This window comes from Narcine bancroftii, chromosome 2 (genome assembly GCF_036971445.1).
Source record: "Narcine bancroftii isolate sNarBan1 chromosome 2, sNarBan1.hap1, whole genome shotgun sequence".
NCBI lineage: Eukaryota > Metazoa > Chordata > Chondrichthyes > Torpediniformes > Narcinidae > Narcine > Narcine bancroftii.
The window spans coordinates 372,423,695-372,448,387 of NC_091470.1; the positions used below are offsets into that span (position 1 = coordinate 372,423,695).

Genomic DNA, 24,693 nt, shown 5'->3' on the forward strand with positions numbered 1-24,693 from the left:
GCTGAAAGGTACTTGTAGCCAATTTGTCTCCTCCAAAACAATGGTCTTTTCATTAGCACCTAATTGTGAAACGTGCATCACTTTCTCCAGAGATCCTGCAATGTTATTGAAATTCTTCAGTCTTTCACACAAGATCTGTTTTAAGATGTCTGTAACCTACTATCTTACCAAATTCCTCCCAATATTTATCCATTACAACATTTAAAAAAAAGTTGCACCACAGCAGGAGCATTCTCCAGTGAACTTTATTTTTCCCTAAAATATAACATTGGAATCAATCTGCAATCACTGTCTCCAGATAATCAGGTGCTTTTACTGCAAGGGATAAAGATGTTCAATGCATTTTAAAACAAGAAAGGATCATTCCTGCAAACATCACAATCCACAAAGAGTCCCGCGGATGCCACATCGACCTCGTGAGCAATACCTATCTGGAAACTCCTTCCAAACCAATCGTTGCTGGAGAAAGCATTACGTTATGTAGCATTAGGCTGGAGTACTGGAGGGGCCAGGCTTATCAACACGAGGGAGCAGTATTTGAAGGTTATTTGTGGGAAAGGACATCCTACTACTCCTGGTCAGAGTTAAATCGAGTGTGAGGGTCCCACGTCAAAGTTTGCTTTAAAAAAAATTGAATGAAGAGCATGGGGAAGAGGGGAGAGGAGGGAGGGAACTAACCAAGATCCACAACACCTGACAAATGATGAAAAGCATTGAATCTGCTCTCATCTCCCTTGGACAGTTGAGGAAGCGACATTACTCCAAGGACAGGAGGTTATGATTTTTGAAACAAATCCTTCAAAAGCTACATGTCATCTTGAGGGGGTCCCGGTAGGACAATAATTTATCTACAACAAATGTGTTATTGGATCAGAATTTTTCTTGGGGTGTCAGGGAGGAAAGGGAGCATGTTATTGTTCATTACTGCTTTACATCCAGAGTAAGGCTCCCCAGTTTCACCTCTGTCCTCGAGTGCACTGGACATTAGAAGCCTTTTGCAAAGAAAACATTTAGGGTTAGGGACACCAGAGTAGTGGTGGACATCAGGTTGGCAGAAAAGGGAAGCTACAGATCTGTTGAGATCCAATAGAATTGTTCAAGTAATCAGGTTGACAGGGACCACCCTGTTGTTAATATCGTGGAAGTCCTCAACACTCTTTTTCCAGAATCCTTCATTTTATAGTGAGGGATATACCAAGGCAGAGATCACACAGTGCCAAATACAAATGGATATTTTAAACAAATTCTGTCATAGAAGTTTAGAGGGGATGTGAAACAGATTCCTGGACGGTTAAATGGAAACCTCAGCACTGGTATTTCTCTTCCAGGCCAGAACTGGAACAGAGCACAACCCACAACTAAACTTTGTGGGTTCTCATCTCCAAAGAAGGTGTCCTCCCTTGAACAGTCGAGGAAACGAGATTACTCCAAGGGGAGGTGGTTATGATTTTTGAAACAAATCCTTCCTATATGTCATCCTGATAGGGGGAGGGGGGGGGGTTCTCAAACTTTCAAGAGCCCAGCACTTGGGCTGCAGGGAAAGGCAGCATGACAGTGCAACTTCTTCAACCATTATTACGTTGAGAGATTTGCATGGGAGTTGGCCACCAGAAACCAGTGGGTTTTTTTTCCTGAGGGATGCTACACAAAGTGGAAGTGTGAATCTAAACTTTGCAGTATCCATACAACAGCGCAGACATTCACTTCAGCAAATGCACAACCCCCACCGTCCACCTTGACAGCTGGGAGAGGAACAGAGCACGCACAGCTCCAGGGCTCTGACACGATCACAAGACTGTGGTTAGAACTGTCACAGCAAAGGAATCTTTCTTTTCTGAGAAAATGGGCACCCTGCCCAATAAGGGCAGATGATCTCAGGGACCAAAGCATTCATGCGTGACACCCCACCTTTCACGCTGTCAAAAGCAATTGGTTCACAGGCTTCATTTAGGAAAGTGTTTTAAGGACAAACCAACTCAACCTTCCAAAGTGTGATGAGGGGCACGTCCTGGAGTATGGCTCAAAACATTTGGCAAGGGGTTGATTTTCCAAGAATGCAGCAAGATGAAGGTCAAGTCGGACAGTGCACGCCAAGTCTGCACATCCCTCCAGTGGAGGATAGAATAGACCGTAGCCCTCCCAGTCCAGATGAGAACTACAGAAACTAAAGAACAGCAATTTCTGTGCTGGATTTTGATTGTCTAAAGCTCAGCCACACCCACGCTGCTGTGTCAAGCCCCTGGGCTCAAAGGATGATCTGTGACTTTTAGAGAACTTTTCTTAACATTGATACTTCAGGCACTGGGAGTCTTCTTGCTGCCCTGAGGGTTGTCACCCATCTTCGACTTCAAATGCTCCTTGTAGGACAGGATGCCTCCTTGCCACTTCCTGATCGTCTGCTTCTCACACACCCAGATCTCATGAGCAACCTGAAACCAGAGGTTAGTGACAGATCATCAAACACCAAGAAGACCAAGACTCTCCCACCCAGCACCCACTGGAAACAGCTACCCAAAATGTTTCAGTCATTTCTCTCAGCTCACTATGGCTTCCCTCCATCATTTCTCCACTAGTGTCAGGCAGGAGTTGGGAGAGCGCACCTGATGTGCAACTTATTGAAGTTCGCAACTGATGTGGGAAAAGTTCACGGGTCATCTAGGCAGAGTTCAGGACTGAGGAAGAAAGGCAAGGTTCAGAAATCTTGGGACGAGGGACATAGCAAATTTAGTCTTTAAAGAAAAAGCATACATCGTCTAATTTTAAATTAAATTTCAACTCAATGTAAATTTAGACCTACGTACAGCATGGTAAAAGGCCATCTTGGTCTATGAACCGATGCCATCCTTCTTTTTCTTTGGCTTGGCTTCGCGGACGAAGATTTATGGAGGGGGTAAATTGCACGCAATCAACGTACAATTCCCAGGATGTTCTTTGAAAATCCACATAGACATGGAATATAAACTTCTTACACAGCGTGGAATTCATGGGCCAAATATGCCTGTTACTGTGATGTATGACTAATTGTTTTTAAAATTAAATGTAAAATTTAAGTGCAAGAGAGTCAAGGCAGGCAAGGCTTATATCAGTCATCGGGAAATTATTGAAATTTCTTAAGGATAGGGATCTGCTCACATCTGGAGAGGTTTGTGGAGGGGAGTCACGTCTGACTGAAACTTGAGTAACAAAGATGATTCACGAGAGTAGGCAGTGGATGTCTTCATGAACTTCAGTAAGGCTTTTGAAGTCACTCGTGAGAGGCTGACGCAGAAATGGAAGCACAAGAGATCCACGGAGATGTGCTGTTTATTAGGAATACAGAAAATCATATTTCCTTCACTGAACTGTACATTCATTTGGACAGCGTCCGACCACACATACACCCATGGTTCCATAATTATTCAGTTACAACGAGCAAGTCCACAGCAATTTAGAAAAAGCGATCGCTAGCTATAGGAAATTGTATACTGTATCCCCACACTGTTCCCACTGCCCCGCATCGGTCCCCACACTGATCCCACTGCCCCGCGTCGGTCCCCACACTGATCCCACTGCCCTGCGTCGGTCCCCACACTGATCCCTACTTACATGTAAGTTTACAGGTACATTACAGTATCCCATATAGCTTTGCTAAGTATATAATATGGTGTTCACACAAAGTCCACATCGCATTAATGCCCAATTTCACAAAATGTATTGTGTACTTGGAAAGGAGTTTGGTTTTACACGAGGAAGCTGGTTTAGGGCTGTTGCAGTTTAAAGTACAAATTATTGTTTCTCATGTGGATTAAGGAACTGTCCAATGTAGTTCCATCCATTTTATTTTGTACTTGGTATTAATTTGAGACAATTTATTATGTGTTTTCCTTAAAATGTTGTATTTGTTTATATGTTAAACTGAATAAAAATATTTAAAAAAGGAAAATAAAATCCAACTTCAGATTTATTGTCTGAATACATGACATCACATACAACCCTGAGATCTTTTTCCTGCAGGTGTGACAGAATTCCTTTAGTAATTATTGAATATTAAAAAGGTTTAATCAGACAAAGGATTAGTTTGTCTCGCAGTCTTTTCAATTCGCAAGAACGGGCCTTCTGGGCATTTGGTACGGTTAGGAATTAGAAACATCTGAGTTAAGATTATATTGTTGACAGACCTATGAAAATGGTGGAGATGATAGATCCGTGAAGATCAGGAAATGGTCGGAGGTTGGGGTGGTCCACGCTGCTGGCAGAGACCATTTTAACGTTCTGACGTCTGCTTGAATGACTGAATTTGGCGAGTCAATACAGATTTCAGATTTATTGTCAGAGTACATACATGACATCACAGACAACACTGATATTATTTTTCCTGCAAGCAAGGAAGAATTACCACTGAAACCAAGTCTAGCCAATGGGGTGGCAAACACTGTAGGCTGGTGGTTGGCCAGCTGTTAGAGAATCAAACGTTATGAGAGGATTTTTGATGCTAGTTAGTGTAGCAGTATGGTCTGGGTGCCTTTACAGAGCTTACAAGGAGATCCAAAAGTTTGGATACCTAACGTGCTTTTTAGATCGACATCACAGCATAGCTCGAAGGCACCAACAGCTCGCTCAGAGCTACACGGTGAGAGGAGGTACAGAGGCTCATCTGCAGTCAGAGGATCAGGACAAGATAGTTGTTGTTCCTTCATTGTGTGCTTGATGCAAGGGATAAAGGTAATGATGACCTTCACTGAACCATGCACTCGTTATCTTTGGCAAGATTATAGCGGCTACTACGGTAGATGCTACTAAATAAAGGCAAACACATACAAAGGTAGTCAACTCAAGACTGGTTTAATGCAGACCTTTTATTCCCTGCCTGTTAATGAACTCGTTAGTGAACAGCTTAAAGCTATGAGCCATTAGTGCCCCACGCCTTTAGGCAGGGGCTTCATCTGATCCACTCGCTGTACTTTGGCGCCCCGCACTGCTAGCCCGCGACGTGTCAGGTAAGCCTGTGAACTGGCGGTGGCAGTTCGCAATACCGCGTTGTGCACCCGTTACAAAATTAATATTTTAAGACTTTAATGTGAGCTATTGATGTTTAATGCACATTTTATATCATAATGTTAATAAATTGACAATGTTTATAATCATGTTGCCATGACACAGATGTTAAGTGTAATTTCACCCTTGGTTACAGCCTTGACCTGCATCTCACATGGGAGCAGCAGGATTACTTTGCTCTGGGGCTTGTTATCAGCTCGATATGTAGATGAGGTGCTTTAAAATGTGAGATTACAGGTACATTTTATAATTTATAAACAGAGTAGAGTCAATTGAAGGTGGCTTTTAAAAAGGTAATTGAAGCAGAAAGCTCTGCCAAGTGGGTTGAAGTGGTCAGTGGTGAACAGCAAGAGAAACCAAACACTGTCGACACCAGGTTTGATGGGAGAAGCTGGGGACCTCAGCAGGTCAGGCAGGCATCCATGGAGTCAATTCAGGTCGCCACCCTTTCAAGACTGGAATAACAAGGGGCCAAGATAGTGGCTCCCAATCCTTTTCTTCCCTCAAGTCATTCCTTACCAACCACAGAGCACCTATGACATCCTAAGGGATGCTTTGAGGTGGGATGTGAGTGGAAAATATTGAGAAGCACTGGGCAAAGAGTCCATCCCAAACTCAGAACAGGGACTTGGAAAAGTTCTTTCAGTCCTGTTAGGAACATGGAATAATCTGCCAAGGAATGGTTCAAGAAAAAAAAGCGACTTGAAGGAAAATATAAAATTTGAAGGAACAATTTGGGGCCCAAGGGAAAAAAAGGGGGACAAACAGCCATCTTCTGTGTTGCAAACCTCTCACTAACTTTGGCTTCTCCCATATACCTAATATAGAATCCAGTTTACTACCTCACCATATCTTTCTAACATCCTTGACAATGGACTCACTAAAATCGAAGCTAACAACAACGACAGCCTTTCCTTCGTCAACTTTCCTGGTAATGGCCTCAAAAAAAAGTCCACAAAATTGGTAAAATACAAGTAACCCACACACAAAGCCCATGTTGACTTGTACGTCAGTACCTGTCTGTCCAAAGAGTTGAATACCTGATCTCTGAGAACACCTTCCAATAATTTACCCACTACTGTCACACCCACCAGCCTATAATTTCCAAGATTATTTTTAGAGCCATTTTTAAACAACCGAATAATGTGAGCTACCCTCCAATCCTCTGGCACCCATACCTGTGGCCAAGGAGATTTTAAATATTTCTACCAAAGCCCCTGCAATTTCTACACCAGCCTCCCTCAAGGCACATACGAATATCTTGTCGGGTCCTGGGGATTGATCCACCCATATTTGCTTTAAGACAGCAAGCACTTCCTCTTTAGTCTGTATAGGTTTAATTACTTGTTTGCTTCACTTCCCTAGATTCTGTGCCAGTTTTCTGAGTGAATACCAATGCAAAAAATCTATTTAAAATCTTTTAGCTCCATACAAAGCAGACCACTCTGATCTTCAAGGACTAATTTTGTCTCTTATTATCCATATGCTCTTAATATATCTGTAGAAACCTATAGGATTTTTTTTTCACCTTGTCTGCCAAAGCAACCTCATGTCTTCTTTTGGGCCTCGAAGTTTTTCTTGTAATTTTTTTCTCTTCAATTACCTCATTTGCTTCTTGTTGCCTTTACCCACTATACACCTCTCTCTCTCTTCTTAATTGGATCCCCAATATCCCTCAAAAACCAAGGTTCCCTTTGCCTTTAATCTTGACAGGAACAAACGCTGTACTCTCAAAATCTGAAGGTCTCTCACTGACCAAAAGCACTTAATTGCCAGTAAACAACCTGTCCCAATCTAGATCCTTTCTCATTTCCTCAAAATTGGCCTTTCTCCAATTTAGAATCTCAACCCAAGGCCCAGATTTGTCCTTGTCCATAATTATCTTGAAACTAATGGCATTAAGATCACTGGTCCCAAAATGTTCCCCTACACTTACTTCTGTCTCCTGTCCTGCCTCGTTCCCTAAAAGGAGACCCAGTATTGCACTCTTTCTCATTCGTACCTCTCTACATGTTGCTCAGCCAGGGAAGGCCACCAGGTAACGATGGTGAACATTCATTCATTGGGGAGCTCTGCACAAAAATACTAATCAACAGCTGATCTTGTGAATCAGCCTTGGACAGAAAGCAAAAAACAATGTGCTAACCTGCTGAATGAGCCTGAAGTCATGACTGACCAGCATCATCCCACCCTCAAACTCGTTGATTGCATCAGCAAGGGCATCGATGGTCTCGATATCCAGATGGTTCGTGGGCTCATCAAGAAACAGCATGTGAGGTGACTGCCAAGCCAGCCAGGCAAAGCACACGCGACACCTCTGCCCATCTGACAGGTTCCGGATCGGGCTCACCTGGAACACAAAGTGAAGGTCAGCAACTGGCCCACAACGTCTGTAGGGATGGAACTCATTCAGACACAATCAGAGCAGGATCAGCTCCAGAGCACCCCATTCTCAGATTCACATTTATTGTCAGAGACAGACATGACATCACACACAACCCTGAGACACTTTTGCCTGCTGGCGAGGCGGAATTACCACTTATTGGCATTGCAAAGAAAAACTGACTCAATGTACACAAACAACATGTAAACAAACTGACTGTGCAATACAGAGAGAGAGAGAAAAATTATCAATAAAGTGCAAAAGTTAAAACAAGCCCTTGATTGAATTTGTCATTGAGGAGTCTGATGGTGGAGGGGGAGCAGCTGTTCCTGAACCTGTGTGAGTCTGGTGGCACCTGTACCTCTTTCTTGATGGCAGCAATGAAAACAGAGCATGTGCTGCGTGGTGTGGATCCTTGACGATTGCTGCTGCTCTCCAATGGCAGCGTTCCCTGTACATGTTCTCGATAGTTGGGGGGGGGGTTTCCAGGTAATGTCCCGGGATGTGTCCACTACCTTTCGGAGGGATTTACGCCAGGGGTAATTGGTGTTTCCACACCAGACCGTAATGCAGCCAGTCAACACTCTATAGACATTTGCTGTCATACCAAACCCCTGCAAACTCCTGAGGATAGAGGCTCTGACGTGCTTTCTTCATGATGCCATTTGCAAAGCCACTGGTGTCTGCATGACTGGCTTCAATCAAGCTCTTGCATTTTAAATGAGACGTGAAATATAAGTATCTGTTTGCAAAGTGACCTACATTAAACCCCCACAATCTCCCTCTTTTAAAGACATATTAATATATAATAGATTATCTAACCCAAAACAATTGAAAACACAAATCAAGCTTTCACAGCTATTTGGGGAATTGAATGCCAAAGATGTACGATCACCCTCAGTGGGTATTGCCTCGTTTCAGCCTGAAATTCTCCATCCTGTTTCAAACTTTGGAGCAGGGAAACAACTACTGAGTCGGGGGTGGGGGAATCCTCCCAAAATTTAGTTAAGCCCTGCAAGAGGTTGAGAGATCTCCCCTCATCCTTCCAAAGAATGCCCAGTAACTAGTCACGGGATTCCTCTCTGCACTCCCTGCTGGTGGTAACCGAAGATACAGTGTGATGTGATCGTAAATAAACATCCACTCATCGATGGTTGTGTGGGAGTGGGTGCGGAGGAGATTCACCAGGATGCTCGCTGGATTGGCAGAGTTTAAGGGAGAGAGATTGGACACTTTTTTAAAAACCTGGTATTAAGGAGGCCGAGGAGTGCTCGGAGAGGCCAATACAAGATTACAAGAGGCACAAAAAGAATCTTTTTCCACTGAAAAAATGTCTGAAAAATAAGTGGGCACAGGTTTAAAGGAGATCTGAGATCAAGGAAGGTGGTGGAATCAGATCGAATGACTGTTTAAGAGGCATTTAGACAGACATTTAAATGGGAGAAGCATTGGCGAGTAGCATCCTAGTGCAGGCAGATGTCCCACCACGTCACTTCTTTTACAAGGATACAGATCTCAACCAGCAAACTAACCCTATTTCCTCCCCAAAGGGTGGCAAGGTTAGCATAATGTTGACACAGCACAAGTGAGCGGGACCGGGGTTTGAATCCCACTCTCTGTAGGGAGTTTGTACGTTCTCCCCATGTCTGCGTGAGTTTTCCCCAGGGGCTCCGGTTTCCTCCCACCCTTCAAAATGTATGGGGTTGTAAGTTAATTGGGTAGCACAGGTTTGTGGGCTGACAGAGCCTGTCACTGTGCCGTATGTCTAAATTTAAAAATTAACTTTGTTGTTGCTGTTGTTCAACCTTCATAGTCGAAGATGACCATGGCTTCAAAGCCAAATTGGAGATTGGTGACTGTGCGTCCGGAGGTGACTGCTGAGGCCAATCCGGGCCCTGAAGGCCCGCTCACATGTAGGACACAAGTGGGTGGGAGCTGTCGTGGCAATGGATGCTGCTCGGGCCTTGCACACAGCACACTTTTGTTGCGCCTCAATGATGCGCCTGACTTCAGCTGCATGGGTTCCTGTGGTGACCTTGCTGTGCCAAGCTGGAGAATCAAGGGCAAGGGTCTCCCACGTGTTGATGTCGACACCCAGGCCTTTGAGGGAAGCTTTGAGGCAGTCTTTGTAACGTTTCTTCTGCCCCCGACTGAGTGCTTGCCCTGACTCAGTTCTCCGTACAGCAGCTGCTTAGGCAATCAGCTGTCTGGCGTTTTGACACACGTCCAGGCCACCTAGTTTGGGCTTTCAGCAGGAAAATTTACTTTCAAAGGCTGGTGACTGTCAACAGAGGGAAGAGAAGACCCAGCAATTCAGACCATGACTATTCACTTTGAGGGAAGGTAACAGATTTCAATTTTAGCTTCTCCACAGTCCTGCCCAGGGCCACCGCAACAGGCAAGGCGGTGGAAACAGCTAGTAGTCCTCCGGTCGTGGGGCAAAGGGAGTGGGTGTTTGCAGCCCAAACCCTTCAGCTTAGGAAATCAGAGTGGAGCAAACAATCTAAACAGAGAGGTGCTGCACAGGGCAACTGCCCACCCACTCACAGGGCTCACTCAACCACAGACAAACATACCTGCTGCTTCCCTGAGAGGCCATAGCGCCCAATGATTTTCCGCATCTCCTCTTTTTCCTTGACTTCTGGATAACAGTTCATCATGTAATCCAATGGTGAGAGGTCCAAGTCCAATTGATCTTGCAAGTGCTAGGAGATGGACAGATCTTGTTATAGGAACACCTCCAACAGGAAGTGAAACAAGAAACTCCAGATGCTGGAATTTGTAACAAAACTAAACTGCTGGAGGAACTCAGTGGGTCAAACATCTATGGAGTCAAAGGGTGAAACTGAGATGGAACTGTGCCTTATTCTACTGAGATATTGTGGAAAGCATTTTGTGTGATACATATGATAGGAAAAATATCAATCAGATAGAAGGAATGCAGAGAAGATTTACTAGGATGTTGCCCAGACTTCAGGAACCGAGTTACAGGGAAAGGTTAAACAAGTTAGGACTTTATTCCTTGGAGCGGAGAAGAATGAGGGGAGATTTGATAGAGGCACTTAAAATTACGATGGGTACTGACAGAGTAAGTATGAAGTAGGCTTTTTCCACTGAGGTTAGGCATGATACAAACCAGAGGACACGGCTTCAGGGTGAAAGGGGAGAGGTTTAGGAACAAATTCATCCTCTGTATAGCAGTGGGAGTATGAAATGAGCTGCCAGCTGGAAGTGGTAAGTGTGGACTCAATTTTGACATTGAAGAATTTGGACAGGTACATGGATGGGAAAGGGTAATGGGAAAGGGTACTGGGAAAGGGTACTGGGAAAGGGTACTGGGAAAGGGTACTGGGAAAGGGTACTGGGAAAGGGTACTGGGAAAGGGTACTGGGAAAGGGTACTGGGAAAGGGTACTGGGAAAGGGTACTGGGAAAGGGTACTGGGAAAGGGTACTGGGAAAGGGTACTGGGAAAGGGTACTGGGAAAGGGTACTGGGAAAGGGTACTGGGAAAGGGTACTGGGAAAGGGTACTGGGAAAGGGTACTGGGAAAGGGTACTGGGAAAGGGTACTGGGAAAGGGTACTGGGAAAGGGTACTGGGAAAGGGTACTGGGAAAGGGTACTGGGAAAGGGTACTGGGAAAGGGTACTGGGAAAGGGTACTGGGAAAGGGTACTGGGAAAGGGTACTGGGAAAGGGTACTGGGAAAGGGTACTGGGAAAGGGTACTGGGAAAGGGTACTGGGAAAGGGTACTGGGAAAGGGTACTGGGAAAGGGTACTGGGAAAGGGTACTGGGAAAGGGTACTGGGAAAGGGTACTGGGAAAGGGTACTGGGAAAGGGTACTGGGAAAGGGTACTGGGAAAGGGTACTGGGAAAGGGTACTGGGAAAGGGTACTGGGAAAGGGTACTGGGAAAGGGTACTGGGAAAGGGTACTGGGAAAGGGTACTGGGAAAGGGTACTGGGAAAGGGTACTGGGAAAGGGTTATGGGAAAGGGTTATGGGAAAGGGTTATGGGAAAGGGTAATGGGAAAGGTAATGGGAAAGGGTAATGGGAAAGGGTAATGGGAAAGGGTAATGGGAAAGGGTAATGGGAAAGGGTAATGGGAAAGGGTAATGGGAAAGGGTAATGGGAAAGGGTAATGGGAAAGGGTAATGGGAAAGGGTTATGGGAAAGGGTTATGGGAAAGGGTTATGGGAAAGGGTTATGGGAAAGGGTTATGGGAAAGGGTTATGGGAAAGGGTTATGGGAAAGGGTTATGGGAAAGGGTTATGGGAAAGGGTTATGGGAAAGGGTTATGGGAAAGGGTTATGGGAAAGGGTTATGGGAAAGGGTTATGGGAAAGGGTTATGGGAAAGGGTTATGGGAAAGGGTTATGGGAAAGGGTAATGGGAAAGGGTAATGGGAAAGGGTAATGGGAAAGGGTTATGGGAAAGGGTTATGGGAAATTGTTATGGGAAAGGGTAATGGGAAAGGGTTATGGGAAAGGGTTATGGGAAAGGGTTATGGGAAAGGGTTATGGGAAAGGGTTATGGGAAAGGGTTATGGGAAAGGGTTATGGGAAAGGGTAATGGGAAAGGGTTATGGGAAAGGGTTATGGGAAATTGTTATGGGAAAGGGTAATGGGAAAGGGTAATGGGAAAGGGTTATGGGAAAGGGTTATGGGAAAGGGTTATGGGAAAGGGTTATGGGAAAGGGTTATGGGAAAGGGTTATGGGAAAGGGTTATGGGAAAGGGTTATGGGAAAGGGTTATGGGAAAGGGTTATGGGAAAGGGTTATGGGAAAGGGTAATGGGAAAGGTAATGGGAAAGGGTTATGGGAAATTGTTATGGGAAAGGGTTATGGGAAAGGGTTATGGGAAAGGGTTATGGGAAAGGGTTATGGGAAAGGGTTATGGGAAAGGGTTATGGGAAAGGGTTATGGGAAAGGGTTATGGGAAAGGGTTATGGGAAAGGGTTATGGGAAAGGGTTATGGGAAAGGGTTATGGGAAAGGGTAATGGGAAAGGGTAATGGGAAAGGGTAATGGGAAAGGGTAATGGGAAAGGGTAATGGGAAAGGGTAATGGGAAAGGGTAATGGGAAAGGGTAATGGGAAAGGGTAATGGGAAAGGGTAATGGGAAAGGGTAATGGGAAAGGGTAATGGGAAAGGGTAATGGGAAAGGTTAATGGGAAAGGGTAATGGGAAAGGGTAATGGGAAAGGGTAATGGGAAAGGGTAATGGGAAAGGGTAATGGGAAAGGGTAATGGGAAAGGGTAATGGGAAAGGGTAATGGGAAAGGGTAATGGGAAAGGGTAATGGGAAAGGGTAATGGGAAAGGGTAATGGGAAAGGGTAATGGGAAAGGGTAATGGGAAAGGGTAATGGGAAAGGGTAATGGGAAAGGGTAATGGGAAAGGGTAATGGACTTGGTGCAGGTCAGTGGGACGAGACACAACAATAGTTCAGCACAGAGTAGAAGGGCCAGATTTCTGTGCTCTAATTTCCTATGGTTCTAGGGTCAGTGACCGGTGGAGCTCCATAGGGATATGTTCTGCAATCCTACTGGTTTTAAAAAAATATACAGAAATATCTTCGATGGAGATGGAGATGCATGGTCAGGGTGGTGATGGAGGCTGATACAATAGGGGCATTGAAAATACTCTTAGATGGGCACATGGATGCAAGAAACACGGAGGGTTATCGGCTGTAAGGGACAGAAGGGTTAGATTGATATTGAGGGGGTTTATAAGGCCAGCACAATATCCTGGGACTGAAGGGCCTTCACAGTGCTGCCCTGTTCTATGAACTGCTTCATTTTCCATCTTTTTTTTTAAATTTTTTATTTTTCACACTATAGATCACATTATTCAAGATATACACATTTCTCCCTTACAAATATATACAGTGTCGTTTTCTCCCCCCCTCCCTCCTCCCCCCACCTCCCCCTCCATCCATTCAAAACTCTGAGTCCAAGATACATCAAACCCATCAAACAATGTTGTCACTCAACATTAACGAACAAAAACTTCCACTGAGTCAATTCTTTCCATTCTCTTTTCCTTTTGTCATTTTAGGTGATAGATGTCCCAGTAGGTTTTCTCTATTATATTCCATGTACAGCTCCATATTTGTTCAAATAATGTTATATTATTTCTTAAACTATATGTTATTTTTTCTAATGGAATACATTTATTCATTTCTATATACCATTGCTGTATTTTCAAATTATCTTCTAATTTCCAGTTTGACATAATACATTTTTTTGCTACAGCTAGGGCTATCTTAACAAATCTTTTTTGTACACCCTCCAAATCAAGTCCAAATTCTTTATTTTTTATGTTACTTAGGAGGAAGATCTCTGGGTTTTTTGGTATATTGCTTTCTGAAATTTTATTTAATATCTGGTTTAGATCTTCCCAAAATTTTTCTACTTTCTCACATGTCCAGATTGCATGAATTGTTGTTCCTATTTCTTTTTTACAACGAAAACATCTGTCAGATACTGTTGGATCCCACTTATTTAACTTTTGAGGAGTGATATATAACCTATGTATCCAATTATATTGTATCATACGTAATCTCGTATTTATTGTATTTCTCATAGTTCCTAAACATAACTTCTCCCATGTTTCCTTTTTTATCTTTATGTTTAGATCTTGTTCCCACTTTTGTTTAGTTTTATCATTTATTTCCTCATTCTCCTTTTCTTGTAATTTGATATACATGTTTGTTATAAATTTTTAAATTATCATTGTGTCTGTAATCAGATATTCAAAATTGCTTTCTTCTGGTAACTTCAGACTACTTCCAAATTTATCCTTTAAATAGGATTTCAATTGGTAATATGCCAGCACTGTATCTTGAGTTATATTATATTTATCCTTCATTTGTTCAAAGGATAATAATTTATTCCCCGAAAAACAATTTTCTATTCTTTTAATCCCTTTTTTCTCCCATTCTCCAAAAGACAGCATATCTACCGTAAAAGGGATTAGCTGATTTTGCGTCAGTATTAGTTTTGATAATTGGTAGTTCGTTTTATTTCTTTCTATATGAATCTTCTTCCAAATATTAAGCAAATGGTGCAATACTGGAGAATTCCTATGTTTTACCAATTTTTCATCCCATTTATATATGTTCAGGTATCTTCTCCCCCATTTTGTCTAGCTCTAATCGAGTCCAATCTGGCTTTTCTTTTGTTTGGTAAAAATCTGATAGATATCTTAATTGTGCGGCTCTATAATAATTTTTTAAAATTTGGCAGTTGTAAGCCTCCTTGTCTATACCATTCTGTTAATTTATCTAGTGCTATCCTCGGTTTCCCCCCTTTCCATAAAAATTTCCTTATTATTTTCTTTAACTCCTTAAAGAATTTTTCTGTCAAGTGTATTGGCAGTGCCTGAAATAGGTATTGTATCCTTGGAAAAATGTTCATTTTAATACAGTTTATCCTTCCTACTAGTGTTAGTGGTAAATCTTTCCAATGCTCTAAATCGTCCTGTATTTTTTTCATTAGTGGATAATAAAAGCTGAGGTTTTTATTTATTTGTATACCTAGGTATCGTATTGTTTGCATTTGCCATCTAAACGGTGATTCTTTCTTGAATTTTGAGAAATCCGCATTATTCATTGGCATTGCTTCACTTTTATTTGCATTAATCTTGTATCCCGACACTTCTCCATACTCCTTCAATTTCTTATGTAATTCTTTTATTGATGTTTCTGGTTCCGTTAGGTATACTATAACATCATCTGCAAATAAACTGATTTTGTATTCCTTGCCTTTTATTTTTATCCCTTTTATTTTATTTTCTGTTCTTATCAGTTCTGCAAGTGGTTCTATGGCTAACGCGAACAATAAGGGTGATAGTGGACATCCCTGCCTTGTTGATCTGCTTAAGTTAAATTGTTTTGATACATATCCATTTATTGTCACTCTTGCCAATATAATGCTTTAATCCAATTAATATATTTCTCTGGTAAACTAAATTTTTGTAGTACTTTGAATAAATAATTCCATTCTACTCTGTCGAAGGCCTTCTCTGCGTCTAAAGCAACTGCTACTGTTGGAGTTTTATTTCCTTCTACTGCATGAATTAAGTTAATAAACTTACAAATAGTATCTGTTGTTCGTCTTTTTTTTATGAATCCAGTTTGGTCTAGACTTACTATTTTTGGTACATAATCAGCTAATCTGTTTGCTAATAGTTTAGCTATTATCTTGTAATCTGTGTTAAGTAGAGATATTGGTCTATATGACGCTGGTGCGAGTGGATCTTTCCCTGCCTTTGGTATTACTGTAATTATTGCTGTTTTGCATGAATCTGGTAAGCTTTGTGTTTTATCAATCTGGTTGATTACTTCCAGGAGGGGTGGAATTAATAAATCTTTAAATGTTTTATAGAATTCTATTGGGAAACCATCCTCTCCTGGTGTTTTATTATTCGGCAGATTTTTTATTGTCTCTTGTATTTCTACTATTTCAAATGGTTCTATTAATTTATTTTGTTCCTCTGTTTGTAATTTCGGTAGTTCAATTTTAGTTAAGAATTCATCTATTTTGCCTTCTTTCCCTTCGTTTTCAGTTTGGTTTAATTGTTCGTAGAATTCTCTGAAATTTTCATTAATTTCCATTGGATTATATGTGATCTGTTTGTCTTTTTTCCTTGATGCCAATACCATTCTTTTAGTTTGTTCTGTCTTAAGCTGCCACGCTAGAATTTTGTGCGTTTTTTCTCCTAGTTCGTAATATTTCTGCTTTGTCTTCATTATATTTTTCTCCACCTTATATGTTTGTAGTGTTTCATATTTTATTTTTTTATCTACCAATTCCCTTCTTTTAGTAGTGTCTTCCTTCCTTGCTAATTCTTTCTCTATATCTGCTATTTCCTTTTCCAACTGTTCTGTTTCCTGATTGTAATCCTTCTTCATCTTAGTTACGTAACTTATTATTTGCCCTCTGATGAACGCTTTCATTGCGTCCCATAATATAAACTTATCCTTCACTGATTCCGTATTTATTTCAAAATACATTTTAATTTGTCTTTCTATGAATTCTCTAAAATCCTGTCTTTTAAGTAGCATGGGGTTTAATCTCCATCTATACATTTTTGGAGGGATATCCTCTAACTCTATTGTCAATATCAAGGGTGAATGGTCCGATAATATTCTAGCTTTATATTCTGTTTTCCTAACTCTATCTTGTATACAAGCTGATAACAGGAATAAATCTATTCTTGAAAATGTTTTATGTCTATCCGAATAATATGAATATTCCTTTTCCTTTGGGTGTTGTTTCCTCCATATATCCAAAAGTTGCATTTCTTGCATCGATTTAATTATAACTTTGGTTGAAATCCCCTCCTATTAGTATATTCCCTTGCGAATCTGCTATCTTCAGAAAAATATCCTGCATAAATTTTTGATCTTCTTCATTAGGCGAATATATATTAAGTAAATTCCAAAACTCGGAATATATCTGACATTTTATCATTACATATCTTCCTGCTGGATCCATTATTTCCTCTTCTATTTTAATTGGTACATTTTTACTGATTAATATAGCCACTCCTCTAGCTTTTGAGTTATATGACGCTGCCGTTACATGTCCTATCCAATCTCTCTTTAATTTCTTGTGCTCCACTTCAGTTAAGTGTGTTTCTTGCACAAATGCAATATCAATTTTTTCTTTTTTCAGTAAATTTAGCAGTTTCTTCCTTTTGATTTGGTTATGTATTCCATTAATATTTAAAGTCATATAGTTTAATGTAGCCATTTTATACTTTGTTTATCTTTCCCTTCCGTTTCCTCATCATCACCTTTCCTTCTCATCCATTTCTGCTTTCTTTCTTTGAACATTTTATAAGACAACATTTTTAACACATCAAACATTCCCCTTATTCTCCTACCTAATATTTCTTTAACCCCATTGTCCCCTCCCCTTCCTGAGTTGCCCATTATCCCTTGTCGGGCAACCACATCTCCCCTCTCCATTTGGATTTGTGAATTCACTCGCAAGTGTCAACTGATTTTGCAGTGACTGTAATTTCTCCCTACCCAGTCCCCCCCAGAAAAGATTTCAATTTTTATATACAACAAAGGTCACTCTCTAAATTCCCTCTTTACTCCTCTCTTTCCCTTTTTTTCCCTCATCAATTCTTCTCTATACACTATATATTTTCTTTTAAATGCACATACACTTATGTAATATATGTATTATATATGTATATAGTCCTATACACACATCTTTTTAGTTCGCAGTCTTTTGTACTCTCGTTACACGTCTTCATCTCTCAGTCTATTTTGAAATTGTTTTGCAAATTTTCGTGCTTCCTCTGGATCCGAGAATAGTCTGTTTTGCTGTCCTGGAATAAATATTTTCAATACCGCTGGATGCTTTAGTATAAATTTATACCCTTTCTTCCATAAAATTGCCTTTGCTGTATTGAACTCCTTTCTCTTCTTCAGGAGTTCAAAACTTATATCTGGATAAATAAAATTTTTTTGCCCTTTGTACTCCAGTGGCTTGTTGTCCTCTCTTACTTTCTCCATTGTTTTCTCCAGTACCTTTTCTCTTGAAGTATATCTTAGGAATTTTACTAAAATGGATCTTGGCTTTTGTTGTGGTTGTGGTTTAAAGGCTAATGCTCTATGTGCCCTTTCTATTTCCATTTCTTGCTGTAGTTCTGGACATCCTAAGATCCTGGGGATCCAATCTTTTATAAACTCTCTCATATTCTTGCCTTCTTCATCTTCCTTAAGGCCCACTATCTTTATATTATTTGTTCTGTTATAATTTTCCATTATATCTATTTTCTGAGCTAACAGCTCTTGTGTCTCTTTAACTTTTTTATTAGATTCCTCCAATTTCTTTTTTTAAGTCTTCTACCTCCATTTCTGCTGCTGCTTCCCGCTCTTCCATCTTGTCCATTCTTTTTCCTATTTCTGATATGGTCATATCTACTTTATTCACTTTCTCTTCTGTACTGTTTATTCTTCTTCTTAAATCACTAAATTCTTGCGCTTGCCATTCTTTAAATGAATCCATGTATTCTTTAATAAGAGAAAATATATCCATTGTCTTGCCTTTCCCTTCTTCTTCCATTTCACTGTATTCTTCCTCTTCCTCTTCCTCTGGGTTGGCCATCTGTTGTTTCTTTGTTTTCTTTTTCTTCTCTTCTTTCTTGTTTTCGTTGTCTTCTATGTTCTCCTCTTGCTGCTGCTGTTCTGTAGCTGTCATTGCCAGCTGGGGAGATCGACTCCCCAGCTGGTCCCCCCTCCCGTTGGTGTGTTTTTTTGCATGCGCATCGCGCATGCGCGGTTGCGCACTTTTACTTGGCTCAGCGAGCCATTTTTGTAGTCCACTTTCTACCGACCTGAGGGAGCGGGCTTCTCTCTCCACCGCGGGCCTCTTCGAACAGGTAAGGCCTTCTCCTTCTTTTTCCGTTGTCTTCTCTTCCTCTCTTCTTACCGTTGGTTTCGACTTTTCTTTTTTCGTCGCCATCTTCTTTCCACCTTTATATTCACTTTACTTTAATTTTTATTTTTGTGCCTTTGTGCTTTCCTTTATTTTTTTCAACTTTTCTGGAGAGGGCTGGAGTTCACCGTCCGGCCACTACTCCATCACGTGACTTCCTCCTTCACTTTCCATCTTAATGAAAAATTCCATCACCCATTTACCCCAAGGATCTCTCACAAAATCATTAATTTGACTTTTCTCATTCCATCAAACCCAATTGAGAGGGCCTTGAACTAGACAGCCCCTCAACATAGTGGTCTAAAAGGCCATCACAAACACTCCAGTTTTCCATGGTATTACAACCAAGATTTCAGATTTATTGTCAGGCTACATACATCACATACAACCCTGAGATTCTTTTTTCCTGTGGGTGAGGCAGAATTACCACTAATTGGTAGTGCAAAAATAAACTGTACACAGCGTAAACATGTGGACAAATAACTGTAAATGGATGTAAACAATCTGACTGTGCAATAAAGGTTAAAGGTTCCATTCGTGTCACTTAGTAACTACATTTAGAATGTTACGTGATTGTCCACCAAGACAGAGTCATCTCTTTGCCCAGTGCCCCTTACAGAAACCTGCAGTTCCTTGGCAGTCTCTCCTGCAGGTACTGACCAGGCCTGATCCTGCTTAGCTTCCGAGATCAGACAATCTCAGGTGCATTCAGGCTATTAGGCTTATACGGAGAGAACAAAGAAAATCAATAAAGTGCTCAAGTAAAAGTCTTTAAATGAGTCTCTGATTGACTTTGTCATTGAGGAGTCTGATGGTGGAGGGGTAGCAACTGTTCCTCAACCTGGTGATGAAAGTCTTGTGGTACCTAGACCTCCTTCTGATGGCAGTGTTCCCTGTAGATGTTCTCAATAGTGGGGAGGGTTTTGACTGGGCGGCATCCACTACCTTTTGGAGGGCTTTTCACTCAGGGGTATTGGTGTCCCCATACCAGACCGTGATGTAGCCGGTCAGCACACTTTGCACCACAACTCTAGAAATTTGCCAGGTTTCTAGTGTATTAGCAAACCTCCACAAACTCCTGAGGAAGTAGAGACGCTGTTGTGCTTTCTTCACGATACCATTGGTATGTTCAAAGTCACCCATGGCTCCTGTGGTGCCCTTGTTACATGCACCTCCAGTTTCCTGGGCAGCGTCACTCCTGATATTCACCTCCAGTATCTGGAGAGACACTGTTTTCTGCCCTATCAGCTTCTAATTGCATCCAATCTTCATTTGATGTGCCTGCATCCTTTCTCACTAAAGCCCACAGTTTGCTGACACCCAAATCCTTTTCCCATGTGATAGAGGCAACATGTGCCTGGAAGCATAGGAGGTCCTAAAGAGAAAAGGTCCTTGATCATGGTGAGGTGGGAATTGAACAGGCCTGTGTGGTGGACGATGAGGAGATTAAGGAAGTGGAAGTGTTGGAACTTCTTAAAAACTTCAAGATTAATGTCCCCAGGGCCAGACGCGATCTACCCCAGGCTGCTGTGGGAAGTGAGGGAAGAGATAGCTGGGGAAGTAACTTTGATCTTTGAAGCCTCTTTGGCTGCAGGGGAGGTGCCAGAGGATTGGAGATGGCAAATGTAGTCCCCTTGTTTAAAAAAAGGAATAGGGAGAATCCTGGGAATTATAGACAGGTAAGTCTTACATCAGTGGTGTGTAAACTATTGGGGAGGGTTCTTAAGGATAGGATCTGAGTATTTGGAGAAGTCCAGTAGTCAAGGATAGTCAGCAGGGCTTTGTGAAGGGTAGGTCACGTCTAACAAATCTAATTGAGTTTTTTGAGGAGGTAACAAAAGAAATTGATAAGGATTGGGCGGTAGATATGGCCCACTTGGAGTTTAGCAAGGCATTTGACTCAGTCCCCCATGAGAGACTCATCCAGAAAGTCATGAGGCCTGGGATCAGTGGAACCTTGGCTGTGTGGATAAAAAAATTGGCTAGTAAGAAGAAAGCAGAGAGTAGTAATGGACGTCAGTGACTAGTGGAGTGTTGCAGGGACCTGTTCTGTGACCCCTGCTCTTTGTGATTTTTATAAATGACCTGGATGAAGAGGTGGATGGATGGGTCAGTAAGCTTGCAGATGACACAAAGGTTGGAGGAGTTGTAGATGGAGTTGAAGGTTGTCGAACGTTACACGAAGATATAGACAGAATGCAGAGTTGGGCAGAAAAGTGGCAGATGGATTTCAATCTGGATAAGTGCAAGATGATGCATTTTGGAAGAACAAACCAGAAGGCTAAGATCAGGATTAAAGATTGGTTACTTAAGAGTGTGGATGAACAGAGGGTCCTTGGGATTCAAATCCATACATCTCTCAAGGAGACTGTACAGGTTGATAGGATAGTTAAGGCCTAAGGGATGCTGGGATTCATTAATAGGGGGATTGAGTTCAAGAGTAGAGAGGTCATGTTACAACTCTACAGATCTCTGGTGAATATTGTGTTCAGTTCTGGTCACCTCATTACAGGAAGGATGTGTAAGTTGAGAGGGTGCAGAGGAGATTTACCAGGATGTTGCCTGGAATGGGATCAAGCAAGGTTAGCACAGCTGGACTGTCTGGCTTGAGCAGAGCTCCAACATTTTAAAATGATATCTGTGTTGTGAAGTGTTTGTATCTTTTTGTGACCAAACTAAAAATAAAACCACAATTTATCTCCTTTAAAACATCTATATACAATATAAAATATAACAATCTGTCACACTTTTCTCTCTGGAGTATAAAAGGATAAGAGGAGATTTGATAGAGGTCTACAAAATTATGAGAGGGATAGATAGGGTGGACGGCCAGCACCTGTTTCCCAGGGCAGGAACAGCAAACACCAGAGGACATCTGTACAAAGTTAAGGGAGTGAAGTTTAGGGGAGACATCAGGGTTAAGTTTTTTATATCCATTTAACAATTACAGCACAGGAACAGGGCAACTTGGCCCTTTTATTCCATGCCAAACACTTTCTCGCCCCAACTCCACTGACCTACACTCAACCCGTAACTCTCCATTCTTTTCCCCGTCCATATACAGATCCAACTTCTCCTTAAAGGTAAAATATTGAGCCTGGCTCTCCCACTTTGTCTGGAAGCTTGTTCCATGCACCCACCACTCTCTGAGTAAAGAAGTCCCCCCACGTTTCCACTAAACATTTTGCCCACTAACTTTCAGCTCATGTCCTCTTATTTGGATCTCCCCCTTAAAGGAAAAAGCCTCTCCACATCAACTCTATCTAAACCCCTAATAATTTTAAATACCTCAATCAAATCCTCTCTCAACCTTCCACGCTCCAAAGAATAAAGACCTAGTTATTTAACCTTTCCCTATAACTGAAGGCCCTGCATCCCCAGCAACATTCTAGTAAAATCTTCTCTGCACCCTCCCCAATTTGTTGATATCTTTCCTATACTTTGATGTCCAAAACTGTACACAATACTCCGTTTGGCCTCACCAATGCCCTGTACAATTTTAACATAACATTCCAGCTCCAATACTCAATTCTCTGATTTATAAAGGCCAACATACCGTAAGCTTTCTTCACCACCCTATCCACATGTGACTTCATCTTCAAAAATCTATGCACCATATTCCTAAGTCTCTCTGTTCTAATGCACTCTTTTTTGCCTTATCATTCACTATGTCCTATTTTGATTAGCCCTACCAAAATGTAACACCTCACATTTATCTGCCATCTTTCAGCCCACTCTTCTAACTGCCCTAAATCCCTCTGCAACTTTTGAAACCCTTCACTATCCTCAGCTCTATCTATCTTAGATCATCCACATATTTACTAATCCAATTTACCACCCTCTCATCCAGACAATTAACGTATATGACAAACAGAATGGACCCAATAATGAACCATGAAGACACACCACTCGACACCAGCTTCCAATCTGTCAGTTATCTACAGCTACTCTCTGGCATCTCCCATTCAACCACAGTTGAATCCATTTTACTACTTCAATGTTAATTCCTAATGATTGAACCTTCCTAACTAATCTTCCCTGAGGAACCTTATCAAGGGCCTTACTAAAGTTCATATATACAATATCCACTGCCTTACCCTCCAATTTTCCTAATAACCTCCTCAAAAAGTTCGATAAGGTTTGTCAAACATGATCTTCCCCTGATAAATCCATGTTGTCTGTTCCTAATCAAACCCTGCCTATCCAAATATTTATATACACCATCTCTAAGAATACTTTCCATTAACTGACCCACCACTGATGTCAAACTTACAGGCCTATAATTACTAGATTTACTCCTAGCACCTTTTTTAAACAATGGAACTACATGAGCCACCTTCCAATCCTCTGGCGCTATTCCCGTTACTAATGAAATTTTAAATATCTCTGTCAAAGCCCCTACTATTTCTACACTAAACTCCCTCAAAGTCCTAGGGAATATCTTGTCAGGACCTGGAGACTTATCTACTTTTATTTTCCTTAAAAGTACTTCCTCTTCTTTAATTACCCTTAAAATTTCACTCTTGAATGCCCTCTATTTTCCCTCTACATCCTTCCCATAAAACAATTTGTACCAGACCACACCTTCCAAATTCATGCTCATCTCCTCAAAACTTGCCTTTCTCCAATCAAAAATCTCAACCCTGGGTCCAGACCTATCTTTCTCCATAATTATTTTGAAACCAATAGTATTGTGATCACTGGACCCAAAGTGCTCCCCAACACACACCCCTGTCACCTGACCTATCTCATCTCCTAATAGCAGATCCAAATCTGCCCCTTCTCTAGTTGCTACCTCTATATATTTATCTAGAAAACTAGCCTGCACATATTTAACAAACTCCAAACTGTCAAGCCCATTTACAGAATGGGCACCCCAGCCAATGTGTAGAAAGTTAAAATCTCCCACAATCACAACCCAGTGCTTCAGTTCCTCCAGTTCTCTCTCCACATTAGGTGCCTTATAATACACTCCCATAAGTATTACCATTTCTTTCCACCTCCTCAGTTCCACCCATAGTGCTTCTCTAGACGAGCCCTCTAATCTATCCTTCCAAAGCACTGCTATACTTTCTCTAACAAGCAATGCAACACCTCCCCTTCTTGTTCCCCCTATTCTATCACACCTGAAGCATCAAAATCTGGTATGTTTAGTTGCCATTCACACCACTCCAGTAGCCATATTTCAGTAATGGCTACCACATCATAATTCCAAGTTAAGCCAGTGGTTCTCCCACTCACATCCCACCTGATGCCATTGGTGCTCTGTCATTATGGGCCAATGACAATTTTTCTCAAGCCAAATATTTCAGTAACAGTTGGGCCTAGAGCAGTGGTTCTCTACCTTCCCTTCCCACTCACTCACATCCCACCTGAAGCAATCCCTCACTAATCACAGAGCACCGAAGGTATCGGGATTACTTCAGGTGGGATGTGAGTGGGAAGAAAAAGGTTGAGAACCACTGCTCTAAACTCAGCTATTTTTCTCACAATGTTCCTAGCTTTGAAATGAATACATTTAAGAAAATCTCCTCTCCGTTGATGACTAATGGTGCATACATGTCTTCAATTTCATCCTTCTCCCCGACACCTATTCTTTCACTCTTCATGTCTTGTTTAAACCCACTGGAGCCACACTAACAAAATTACCTGCAAGAATATTTGTCCCTTTCCAGTTAAGATGTAAACCATTCTCCCCCCCCCCCCATCCAGGAACAGTTCTCACCTTCCCTGGAATGTAGCCCAATTATCTACAAATCCAAAGCCCTCCCTCCTGGAGGTCCTGTCCTTTAACCTCGCTCCCTAAGCTCCCCCTGCATG

At 41.7% G+C, this 24,693-nt stretch overlaps 1 protein-coding gene across 2 annotated transcripts in view; it reads right to left on the minus strand.

Moving 5' to 3' along the window:
* Window positions 1-229: 229 nt before the first annotated feature.
* LOC138755883 (ATP-binding cassette sub-family F member 2) overlaps window positions 230-24,693 on the minus strand; it is a 74,323-nt gene continuing 49,859 nt past the window's right edge. Inside the window, exons 12-15 of one of the 2 annotated variants that reach the window (XM_069922640.1) lie at window positions 9,994-10,122; window positions 7,181-7,384; window positions 3,133-3,299; window positions 230-2,429 (exon numbers count right to left, since the gene is read on the minus strand). In XM_069922640.1, coding sequence (XP_069778741.1) covers window positions 2,348-2,429; window positions 3,133-3,299; window positions 7,181-7,384; window positions 9,994-10,122 — 582 coding nt within the window. In that variant the 3' untranslated portion in view covers window positions 230-2,347. The remainder of the gene's footprint in view (window positions 2,430-3,132; window positions 3,300-7,180; window positions 7,385-9,993; window positions 10,123-24,693) is intronic. The other variant, XM_069922641.1, reaches the window with a different exon arrangement.